The 12580-nt window shown below is 46.8% G+C and overlaps 1 protein-coding gene across 8 annotated transcripts in view; it reads left to right on the top strand.

Annotated features, from left to right (window-relative positions):
* LOC139415318 (CDC42 binding protein kinase alpha (DMPK-like) b) overlaps positions 1 to 12518 on the top strand; it is a 103814-nt gene extending 91296 nt beyond the window's left edge. For 5 of the 8 annotated variants that reach the window (XM_071163368.1, XM_071163369.1, XM_071163372.1 and 2 more), the window contains 5 exons: positions 3571 to 3688; positions 4045 to 4165; positions 5996 to 6156; positions 7134 to 7208; positions 8911 to 12518. In XM_071163368.1, the coding sequence (XP_071019469.1) occupies positions 3571 to 3688; positions 4045 to 4165; positions 5996 to 6156; positions 7134 to 7208; positions 8911 to 9045 (610 nt within the window). In that variant the 3' untranslated portion in view covers positions 9046 to 12518. The remainder of the gene's footprint in view (positions 1 to 3570; positions 3689 to 4044; positions 4166 to 5995; positions 6157 to 7133; positions 7209 to 8910) is intronic. The other 3 variants (XM_071163375.1, XM_071163373.1, XM_071163371.1) reach the window with 1 other exon arrangement.
* Positions 12519 to 12580: the final 62 nt, after the last annotated feature.

The raw sequence follows: 12580 nt of genomic DNA, 5'->3' as shown, positions 1-12580 counted from the left end.
GTATTTGAAGGATGGGACTATTGCCAGTGATTTGTGTTAAATTGTGAAGACAGGCGTGGTGGGTGGAGGGCTGGATCTCCATTGGCAGACCACCTCAGTTGATAGACAGTCCCATCCTGCTATAGACCCTCACAGCTGCTACAAGGACAGACTGAAAATCTTCCAGAGTGTGGCCATGAGCACAGTCATCAGCATACTGCAGCTCAAGAACCCGCTCTGTCAAAAACCTTGGTGGTTGCTTGGAGCCTCCTGACGTTGAATAGATTTCCATCCAGCCCGAAGTCCACCGCAACCCCGCTGCTGTCCTCAAGCTGGGGGACACATAGGAGGAAGATGTTAAAGAGTACAGGTGCCAGCACACACCCCTGCCTCACACCGACGCTGACTCCAAAGGGCACTGACTCCTGCCCTCCTATGGCCACTGAGGCATCATCCCATCATGGAACTGGAAAATGATGTTAACACACTTGTCTGGAATGCCCTGTAGTAGTTCCCTGCTCACCGTGTTGAAGGCCTTGGACAAAGGCAATGATAAGGTCCTGATGTTGTTCACGGCACTTCTCCTGGAGTTGCCGTGTCGATTTCTGAAGCCGCATTGTGACTATGGCAGCAGTTCCTCTGTGATGTTGTTCACCAGCCTGTGTGGCATCACCTTGGCCAGGACCTTGCCAGAAGAAATATCCCCTGGCTGTTGCCGCAGATGAACTTGTCACCCTTGTTCTTATAGGTGGTGACAATGTTTGCATCCCGCCACTGTTGGGGGACGATCTCCCAGTCCCAAACCTCAGTGATGTACTGGTTGAGCGTTCTGGTGCAGAAGTAACCTCCCTTCTTAAGTAGCTCTGCCGGGATGCTGTCAGCGCCAGGAGTCTTGTTGTTCTTGAGTGAATGGATAGCTGATAACACCTCTTGGAAGGTTGGTGAATGGTTGAGGTCTTGAATGGCTGGATGGACAGGAAGTTCATCCAGGATGGAGTGGTCTGCAGGAGAGTACTGATTTGAGTAGTGCTTCAAAGTGGTCAGCCCACCTCGTCAGGATCTGGTTTTGGTCCTTCAAGAGAGTCAGACCATCAGCTGTTTTCATGTGGGTGATGGAGTGACTACTAGGGCCATAGCTTTAGTTGAGTTGTAGAAATTGTGCATGTCGTTTTTGTCGGCATAAACTTGGATTTATTGTGCCTTATTCGTCCACCATTCGTCCTGCAGAGCACGCAAGGTTGTTTGCACTTCCTTGCGTGATGCACGGCATTGCTTGCAGAGGGTAGCTGATGTGGGGCTGTTGAGAGTAGCCCTGTGCGCTTTGTTCATATTGTCCAGTAAAGGCTGTGATGGTGTCAGAGTTGTCATCGAACCAGTCCTGATGTTTCCTACCTCTGTAGCCAATGGAGTGGGCCGCTGCCTGATAGAGCACTGAGCTAATAGATGCCCACAACTGGTCCATGGGGTCATCTGCGCTCAGAAGAGGATCAGTCTCCCCCAGCCTTTCAGCGACAGAACTCGTTCCCTTACTGCACTTTTCTTAAGCCGGATACAGCGCAGATGCCTCTTTCTGGACTTCTGCAGGCGTTGAGGGGGGGGTGGACGTATTCTCATGTGGAGTTTAGACAGTATCATACAGTGATTTGTCCAGCATTCTGCACCCCTCATGGTACGTGTCAGCAGGACGTCATTAGTGTCAGAGCGTCTCACTATGGTGTAGTTGATCAGGTGCCAGTGTTTGGAGTGTGGGGGCATCCATGATGTAGTCGATCAGGGGCCAGTGTTTGGAGTGTGGGGGCATCCATGATGTAGTCGATCAGGGGCCAGTGTTTGGAGTGTGGGTGCATCCATGATGTTTTGTATTCGTTCTTCTGCTGGAACAAGGTGTTAGTGATAATGAGATCGTGCTCGGCATATAGAGTTAGTGGACTCGTGCCGTTCTCGTTGACCTAACCAACACCATGTCTACCCAGCACTCCGCTCCGTGTTCTGTCCCACCCTAGCGTTGAAGTCACCCAGCATAAAGATCTCGTCATTCCGGGTGAAGGGCCTCATCTCGTGACTAGGGAGATACGGAGAGACATGAGTCTTTCACTTATGCCGAAAGGTGTTTCGGTGAGGCTGGGTAGAAGGCTCTAATTGCCAGTCCCACACCGTGCCGATGTTGTCCACCCGGAGGGTAACCTTTCCAGAAGAAGGTGTAACCTTCTCCCTCCTCTTTCAGGGAACTTACATCCAGAAACATGGTCTCACTCAGGGCAGCAATGTCAATGTCGTAGCGCCTTAGTTCTGCAGCAATCAAAGATGTTCTCCGATAGGGTCTATCGCTATTATCGTCAGTGTCCAAAAGAGTTCTGATGTTCTATGTCGCCAGTTTCAGGGGAATTATTTTCTTTAGCATTTTTCAACCGCTGAGTGGAACGTTTTTTTTTTTAGGCCACTTTCTAGGCCTCTCCCCAGCTGGGGTGAGCAGTGTGGCTAAATTGGGCTGCTCAGTCACACGGGGGTCTGCCGAGAGCAGCTGCCACTCATGTCCCAACTGCTGGTGACCATTATAGCCCTGTGCCGCTGGCGTGCAGAGGGGTCTGATTGAGGGCTCCCGGTGCATTCACTCCTGCCCCCGTCACCAGACAGCCCAAACCTGCCAGGCTTTAGGCCGGTTTCCGGTTGATGGCTTCACCGAGGTCAGAAGTGGATACCTGCACAAAGGAAGTTATTTAAGGTGTCGCTGAGGGTGCGCAATCCTCAACAGCACTACTTCACAGTAGGAAGGTGACAATCCAGTGGCAAGGAGGGAAATCCAGGACGACCAGTACCTTCCACAGCTGCAGGAGTCTGCCTGAACCTCAGTCTGTCTGCGTCCACCTACCGCGCGCCGCCAGCACGCTGCTTTTCTCTCAGGGTGTGCTCCCCTTGCCTTTGTCGTACCAGACTAACCCACAAGGCAGCGGGACAGTGGCTGATGGCTGCCAGGACGTGTCCACACTGCTGCTTCGAGAACCCCTGCCGGGTTAGCCTGGTGTTTCAAGACAACCAGTTAACGTGTGCTGCCGCGGTAAGGCCCGATTGGAGTCTTGGTCATGGCTTTGTACCGGCAAGGGGAGACTTGTGCATGAACTGCTCCCCAATTCACTACAAGAGCTAGCCGGCAGCAGTGAGCTGTAAGCGAGAGTATGCAGGCCCATGGTAAGCGGGGCATGCAACTAACCTCTAACCAGGCACTACTGCACTAGATGTGTCACATGCACCCTGCTGTTGCCCGCTGACATATGTGTGCATCTGTTCATATCCACACACTACATAGTGCCATACTACATAGTGCACAATACACTATGTAGTGCACAATGCACTATGAGTGTGTAGTGTATAGTGTACAATACACTACACCAAGCTACTTCACAGAGGGAGTGTACAGCTAATGGTACATTACACACTACAGATTTCGTACAGACTCCATACCATTCATCCATATTCGTCCGCTCCATATGCATAAAGCTCGTTCTGTTCACGCAATATCACTCTCGACTGGTGCGTTCACCCTGTTCTGGCCACAGTGACCTTATTCCTGGGTTTGGTGTGTGTCCTGTACAGGGAGATGCTGAGAGACCCAGAGATGAGGAACAAGCTGATCTCCAACCCCACCAACTTCAACCACGTGGCCCACATGGGACCTGGGGACGGCATCCAGATCCTCAAAGACCTGCCCATGGTAAGACGGGCCACTACAGAGAGTGTCCATAGATGTTCTGCTTAGTTGTAACATGCTGAGTACTTGTACTTCCTTCTCTGGTCCGACTGAGCATCATGTGTTTGTACGTGTGAAATGTCTGTGCGTTTGTGTGATTTAATGTCTGTGTTTTTGTATGTGCCTATGTGTGGTCATCATGCCTAAATGACATGTTATATGTGTTCATATCCATATTTGTCATTCGGGGGAATGTGTATTCACAAATGTTTATCTATGCGTTCTCATCCCATCGCCATAATCCACATATCTGTGCCCCTCTGTCCTCATCCGCCCCGGTCTATTCTGTCCTCCCCTGTCCACTGGCCTTTCTGACACAGAACGTGCGTGTTCAGGAGAGTCGTGCTGCAGGCTTCAGTGGCTCCGTGTCCATCCCCTCCATCACCAAGAACAGAGCCGAGCCGGGACGGTCCATGAGCGCCAGCAGTGGACTGGGCATCCGTAAGTACCACACTACCAAACACACTAAGCTAGTAAGCTCAATAGTAAAATGGGGATTAAAGAAGCATCAAAAGATGTAGGCCTGGGTAGAGAAAATGGATGTGTTTGTTACTGGTGAACAATGGAAAGTAGATCTTTGTAGATTTAAATGCATTTACAGTGCCTCGCCTTTCCACATTCTGATGTTAGACTTATAATAAAATTGATTAAATTGTTTGTTTTTTCATCAACCTACACACAATACCCCATAGTGACAAAGCAAAAACTGTTTTTTTATACCTTTTTGAAAATCAATTCAAAAAAATATATCTGAAATATCACATTTTCAAAAGTATTCAGACCATTTACTCAGTACTTTGTTGAAGCACCTTTGGCAGTGATTACAACTTTGATTCTTCTTGGGTATGACCCTACAAGCCTGGCACACCTGTATTTGGGGGGTTTCTCCCATTCTTCTCTGCAGATCCTCTCAAGGGCTGTCAGGTTGGATGGGGTGCGTTGCTGCACAGCTATTTTCAGGTCTCCAGAGATTTCTGGGCTCTGGCTGGGTCACTCAAGGACATTGAGACTTGCCCCGAAGCCACTCGTGCGTTCTCTTGGCTGTGTGCTTAGGGTCGTTGTCCTGTTGGAAGGTGATCCTTCGCCCTTGTCTAAGGTCCTGAGCGCTCTGGCGCAGTTTTGCATCAAGGATCTCTCTGCACTTTGCTCTGTTCATCTTTGCCTCAATCCTGACAAGTCTCCCAGTCCCTGCCGCTGAAAAACATCCCCACAGCGTGATGCTGCCACTACCATGCTTCACCGTAGGGATGGTGCCAGGTTTCCTCCAGACGTGACGCTTGGCATTCAGGCCAAAGAGTTCAATCTTGGTTTCATCAGACCAGAGAATCTTGTTTCACATGGTTTGAGAGTCTTTAGGTGCCTTTTGGCAAACTCCAAGCGGGCTGTCATGTACCTTTTACTGAGGAGTGGCTTCCGTCTGGCCACTCTATCATAAAGGCCTGATTGGTGGAGTGCTACAGAGATGGTTGTCCTTCTGGAAGGTTCTCCACAGAGGAACTCTGTTAGAGTGACCATCGGGTTCTTGGTCACTTCCCTGACGAAGGCCCTTCTCCCCCGATTGCTCAGTTTGGCTGGCCTACCAGCTCTAGGAAGAGTCTTGGTGGTTCCAAACTTCTTCCATTTAAGAATGATGGAGGCCACTGTGTTTTGGGGATCTTTAATGCTGCAGAAATGTTTTGGTACCCTTCCCCTGATCTGTGTCTTGACACAATCCTGTCTCGGAGCTGTAAGGACAATTCCTTCGACCTCATGACCTGGTTTTTGCTCTGACATGCACTGTCAACTGTGGGACTTTATATAGACAGGTGTGTGCCTTTCCAAATCATGTCCAATCAGCTGAATTTACCACAGACTCCAATCAAGTTGTAGAAACATCTCAAGGATAATCAATAGAAACCGGATGCACCTGAGATCAATTTCGAGACTCATAGCAAGAGTCCGAATACTTATGTAAATAAGGTATTTCTGTTTTTTATTTTTTAAATATTTAGCAACAATGTCGAAAAACCTGTTTTCGCTTTGGCATTATTGGATATTGTGTGTAGATTGTTCAGGACTTTTTTTTTTTTTAATCCATTTTAGAATAAGGCTGTAATGTAACAAAAGTCCAGGGGTCTGAATAGATTCTGAAGGGTGACACTCATCTGTCTCTAACTTTCTCTCTTCACTTCTCTTCCTAACTCCCCCTCCCCTTCTCTGTCCCACTCTCTCCCCATTCCTCTCTTTCTTCCCCTATCTCTCTATTTTTCGCTCTCTCCCTCCTTTTTCCAGGTTCGTCATCTCAGAATGGCAATGCGTTGAGGAGAGAGCTGTCCGGGGGTAGCTACAGCTCTAAGCGCCAGACCATGACCTCTCCCTCCGAGAGCTCCTTGTCCTCCGGAGGGGGTATGGACGGCTGCAGCGACGCACCCCTCTCCCAGTTCGACAGAGAGGTACGTGACCAGCCTAGCTTGCTTCCTCCCTCGGGCGCCTGAGTAAATTGCACTTGATTAAGGCTACCAAAACTCGGCTACTAATAATTGGGAACAACTGTGCTGAATCTGTGTCTTCGCTTAGATGATATACCGTCGCATCTCCGATACTAGTGTTCAGATGGTTGTATCTTGGTTGTGAGAGTCAAGTGGATGGATCTGAAACCACGTTTCACTAGTCGTTTGAGCACAGTGGCTCTAAATATGACTAGGTTCACCATAACACTACACAGACACTGAAAATACTCTCGCTGGTGACCAATGACGTGGAAGACATATCAAACATCTATGTAATTAGACATATCAATGTGTGCCCCGTAACTCTGCGCCCCCCTTTTACCCACAACATCCACCACCCAGCTTACGTCTTCTCGTAACCCTCCCATATCGCCCTTTGCCTCATCTTATCCCTCGGTCTGATTGGTTCCTAGACCCACCACAGCCCCTCATAGGGAACTCAATCGGCCCCCCCATACGCAACCCTGACCCAAACCTCAGTCACAGCCATTCCCCTCTCTGGTTCTCTGCATCTGGCCTCTCCTCACTCAGCCTCAACCACCCAGCCAGTAGTAGCTAGCTACAAGTCACCACTAACCACTGATTCAGGGTCAGATAGTTTTTTTCATCCCCCTAATGTTTAAGGTTAGATTTGGGGTCCAGTAATCTGATCCTAGATCTGTGGTTAAGAGCAGCTTTTACCTCAAGCATCCAGCCATCCTCAAAGCAAGGGATTCTTGCTCTAGCTATCCATTGTGCCTTTGGCTCCCTCTTCTGGCCTGGCTGACTGTCTACCACCCCCACTGTCCCTCATACCTGGCTAGCTCCATCGTGATTCGTGCCTGCCCCCATCTCGCCCCCCTCCACCCGCTTCGGTCCCCCCCAGCATGTTGTTCTCTGGGCCGGGCCGGGTCGCTGAGTCTGTAACTGTTCCTCTCCAGTGGCAGGCGGTCTCACCATCGGAGAAGACCCCCGATCTGAAAAGGGCTTTAAGGACCCTGCTTAGTAAGATGAAGGTAATGTCAGCACACACACACAACCAACCCAGACGCACTGTAACCCACCCCTCAACCACACACACAGACACCAACACGCACGTGCGCGCGTTGCCCACAGTCGTGAAGCTTTGCCCCCAAAGCCTCCCACCACTGCACCATTTCAGCCACAGTAGCACCAGCATCTGATTGCCCCCTCTGTTTCTGGCTAGAGGGCGGTTACTCATTCCCCTTTCCCCTGACCTACCCTGGGGTTTCTACTTCATTTCCTGGTTTGGTTTTTTGAATGGTGTGTCACCATCATCCTCTACCCCGCATGCGTCTGTCTGCTTCCATACTGTCCCCCTGTGGCCAGCCCAACCCATGTTTCTAATAATGACCATGACAGTATCTGATTTGATACATCATCAGGAAGATACTGTGACGCTCCTCTCCTATAGGCCATTATAGTACCTGTACCTTTGTGCCAGCTACTGTAGTGCTGCGGTGGACAGTGGTAGCTCCCACAGCCGTAGCCTACTGTACAAATAGCCATAGAAATGAAAAATGTACGTTTTGTCTGTGAGAAACATGCGGCGCAGAGGACAAATTCACACTCACCACCTCCCGTGTAGAGTTGCAAGATTCTGGTAACTTTCCTCAAATTCCCAGGTTTTCTAGAAACCCCAGTTGGAAGGTTTCCCGGAATCAGGAGGGAATAATCAGGACGTTTCTGGGAAAACCTGGGAATTGTGGGATAGTTACTGGAATTTTACAAACCCTGCTACCTCCCTTCAGTGAAGGAGGGAGATGATCTTAACCCTGCTTTTCTTAACTAGCAACTCTCAGTGCTGTCCTCAGGGATATCTTGTACACAATGGTCTACTATAGCAGGGGTGGCATATCATAATTATGGAGGACCAGCAGTGTATGCAGGGTTTTGTTCCAGCCCAGCACTCACTCACTCACTCACTCACACACACACACACACACACACACACACACACACACACACACTACACCCCTGATTTAACAAATCACGTTCTCCAAAACCATATATGTGTTGATTGTTTGAACCGTGCGTTTTCTACTAGGCTGGAACAAAAGTGTGTCAACCTCCACTGACTGCTGTGTATTGTAGTAGTAGACCGTAGACGAGGGGCCTCGTGTGTATTGCGTATGTGTTTTGATGTAACCAATCACTTCCGGCCAATCGAGCTGCTCATTGTCTGATGATGTGGAAGGTTCCCGGGGCATTAAGTCACTGTTGCCTAGCGCTCTGTGTGGTGATGTGAAGAGATCTCACCATGTCCACATCGGCAGGCAGGAAGTCAAACAGCAGATTAGCTTTGATGATGACAGTGGTTGGTTGGAAGGACAAACACACACAGAGGTCCCTGAGGACTGGTGTTGACCAGGCCTGATCTACTGAGCCCATTGGAGAGATGGGTTGTGTTCAGTAGGCACGAATATGAGAAAGTGTGTATATTATTTGTGTGTTATTTATTTTTTTGAAAAAAGGGGCAATATTTTTCTAAGACAAGTTAAGATCGTATCGCCTCCTGTGTTTCAGGGTTTTCTTGCGTTGCATGCCTACTGACCGTGACCCTGGCCTGTTTTGTGTTTAGCTGTGAGAAAAATATGACATCTCAGTGGCTCTCCCTCCCTCTCTTTCTTCCTGTTCTTCCCCTTTCCTTCTCCCCCTATCTTTAACTCTCCTTCTCTCCCCCCCCCCTCTCTCCAGGACTCTGACTCACCCCGTCACTCGACGGCGTCCAACAGTTCTACGTTCAGCAGTCCCCCCAGCCCGGCCTCACCCCACAAGACCAAGTCCCTCTCACTGGAGAGCACAGACCGCATGAGTGGCTGGGACACATGAGTGACAGACCGCACACAGCTCCATTCCCTGACCCTCACCAAGCTCCTGGGCCCGCCCCCCTTCCCGGGCCCTGCCCACGGAACTGCACCCGCTGCCACAGGGAAAGGAAGTGTTTGACCAAGAGGGAAATACTGGGAAAGGGTGTGTGTGTGTGTGTGTGCGTGTGTGTGTGTGTGTGCTCGTGTTTGTGTGTGTGTGTTTTTGAGGGAGGGCATACAATATAGGAATTAAAATGTACACCCCCTTTCATCTGCTTTGTAGCTGATAACCAGAATAAGCGAAGCGCTGAGTTTTATTGAGAGTACTTTTGATTGCAGCATTACTAGCCCCGTATAGATTATTATGTCATTGGCAACTCCTGTAAAAAGACACACAAACCTCAAGACGCGACAAAGAGAAGAGGATCAATATGAAACAACAGATCATTTGATACGTGTACATAGCACCCTTTGGGCTTGGGGGGTGGCCACCTTTTATTTATTCATCTATCTATCGAAGACATGGAGAGCAAGGTGCTTTGCAGCTAGAGGAGAAAGAGAGGATGTTTTCACTCCACTTGCTTTCTTCCAAAACGGTAGTTGGCAGCAGGAGAAGAGGGGGAATTCCATTTTACAATACAAGGCTCACAAAATAACATTTTAAAAAATTAAGAAAAAAAGAAAGCAATTATGTATTTTTTATTTTATTTTTTTGCTCATGAAGTGAAATATGTGCCGTGACTTAATTTCTTCGTACCATCAGCGAAAAGCTACAGTAAAGCAGTACAAAAATACAAGTATGGTTAGGGGTATTTTAACTCTAGGTGACACCTCGCTGGCTTCATGTTCTCGAATTCTTAGGGACAGCGGTGTTTTAGAAGCAGACTGAACATTCAATGATGACATCACAGCTCCTTATGCGACTTCCTCATGACATGGGCCAGTGACCTCATCCAGTGATCTGGGACCATTTTCCATGTAGTGTAGACCTAGTACCGTAAGTGCAGTAATAGACCAACCACCGATCAATTCCAAAAAGCAGATTCCCATCACAACCATGTACATAGGTTAAAATCAGAGAATAATATATGATAAGGGAATTACTATAGAGAAATAGATGATGGGGAGAAGATCCTCGATTCCTGTTTATCTTTTGAGTATGATTTGGGGTGATATCCGCACGAAAGCCATTTTAAACCACTTCAAGTTCTTCTGATTTTGCTTTTAGATTTGTTTTAGTTTTTTTCTTTCTATTTCATATATGAGACACAAACTGTCAAGTGTCATTTTGATTTGCGTTTGAGGAAACTAATATTAAGGGTCGCATGGACCCCGTGCTGTTAAGTGAATATGTGCATTTATTTGAAGCGATCGTCTTGTCACAGATGCATGCGTTCACACTCACATGCACAAACACGCGCGCGCACACACACACACACGGCCGTTTCCCCCGCCACTCTTTCCACTATGGTCCACAGTTGGATCAGTTTGAGGTGGGATTGCATCTTTCCTAACTGACAGTGATTCTGAAACACTTAAGTGTGTATTTCCATACTTTTCTCTGTGGTACCAACGTGTGAACCTCAAATATGTTGTATCCTTTGACTTCCGAGAGAGATTTTGGAAAGCTTGTTATAACCAAAAATAGAATGACTTGGAATCTTGAGCCTTCGTTCTTTTTCAGACAGCCTTGCTTATTTTGAAGAATGTTTTGATAGGTTATGGGGGGGGGGGGGGACAATTGTAGATGTCGATTTGACTAGACAGACAGACAGCGCTAGGCTGAAATGGGGGGTCAAAAAAGAGTGAAATAATGGAAAAGAAATGCTAAGATGACAAGTTCAATGTTTAATTTCTGTTCCAATCCTCCCTGCTGTCATTGATATGTTCTTACTATTAACTGGTAAGCTGTATATTACTGTCTGGTAATGCAATAACCTTGATACAAGCCACAAATTGGGGTCAATTCCATTTTTTTTTCAGTCAATTCAAGTTCCATTCCAATTTTCCTCAATGCTTCTTTGTGACAAATTTGGAATTAGAATTTCTGTTTACTTTCTGAATTGCCTACATTGAAATGGACCCCAACCCTAATGCAAATCACAGCATGGTGTTGTTGATGTGTATTTATATGTGGAAATGAAACCAGCTTTGGGTCTAGTGCCTAGATCAGCTGACTCTTCTCTCTCAAGCGGAAGGGAGGGGACTCTTATTCTGGAAAGGGGACTTTTTTTCCATTTCTAATGAGGAATTATTTTTATGTTACAGACCGTTTTAATGAATGACCGTTGTTACTTACTGTTCAAAGGGACCTTCTGTCTTAAGGTTTAGGAGTGTTGAAGTGTACCAAGTAGTCAAACATGGCAGTTTATCGATCCTAGTCAGAAGTGTATAAAAATATAAGATTTCAGATTTCTGCTTTCATTCGTGCCATTGGGGGAGGGACCTAAACCTTAACCCTAAACCACAGTTCTATTATATTCCCTTGAAAATACAGTCATTTATCTCTAGGCTACTCATTCCACGTGTTTTTAGAATTCCATTTTATATTGAGCTTTTGCAAAATAAGAATTTTGCCTTTAGACGTCAGTCTCGCTAAGTTGGTTTTACTCAACCGTCTCAACTTAACCACCTCTCTTACGATTTCCTTTTAACGCTACCAAGAGTCTCTATTCATATCTGCTGGGCCGTGTCTGTAGAATGTATTAGCTGAGAGCGAAGAGGAAATATCTTAGTCTGAGAGTATGATAGACCAGGCTTTATACTGTATAGTTAAAGGCCCGAAATCCCACTTTTAAAAAAAATAAATTAAAAAAAAAAACTCAGGAATGTCAGAACCAATGATTTTTTTCACCCTAACAATGGAAGTGAGTGTGACAGAACAGACTACATTTGGGAAAGAAGAGCTACATTTAGCCGTAGTGTAGCCAGCTGTGACTAGGCGTAAGGGTCTAAAGATTCAGATGGAAGAAAAGACGGATACACGGAGGAAGAACTCAGACAAGTGTTTTGAATGAAGGATGAAAAGGGGTGAAGGAGCAGATGGAGGAGGGGTAGTAGTTTGAGGCTGAGGTGTCACCATGATAACCATCAAAAAATATTTAAAAAACGCCTTTGCATTTCAGTGAGGTCGTATCTTCAGTTCCTTCTATATTATTTTGTTCTTTCATATCATATTATACACCTTGTTTTTCTAGGATTGCTTTGTAATAATTTGTACAGTTTTGCATGTTATAGATGTAATCATTTTATTTGTTTTTGGATTTGTTTTTAATTTTGACTTGCTCATTTTATTTGAACGGTTTTGGGGAGTTTTATTGAGGATACCCACTACAGGTGATGTAGATTCTTTTTGCACAGAAATATTTAAGGTGTAAGGTCAAACAAATAATGTATGGAAACTGGCCACCACACTTGTGGAGAACTCATTATATTAACCTGACTCCAATGTATTTCAATAAAGCAGAGGGCTGTTACAAATACGGCTTCACTGAGTCTCGTGTCCTGATTATCATTTATTTCCTTGGGAGCACACATAATAGCCTGGATCCACCCTG

This window comes from Oncorhynchus clarkii, chromosome 8 (assembly GCF_045791955.1).
Source record: "Oncorhynchus clarkii lewisi isolate Uvic-CL-2024 chromosome 8, UVic_Ocla_1.0, whole genome shotgun sequence".
In the NCBI taxonomy this organism is placed as follows: Eukaryota; Metazoa; Chordata; class Actinopteri; order Salmoniformes; family Salmonidae; genus Oncorhynchus; species Oncorhynchus clarkii.
Note: the sequence above shows the minus strand (reverse complement) of the source record. Positions and strands in the feature narration are given on the sequence as shown.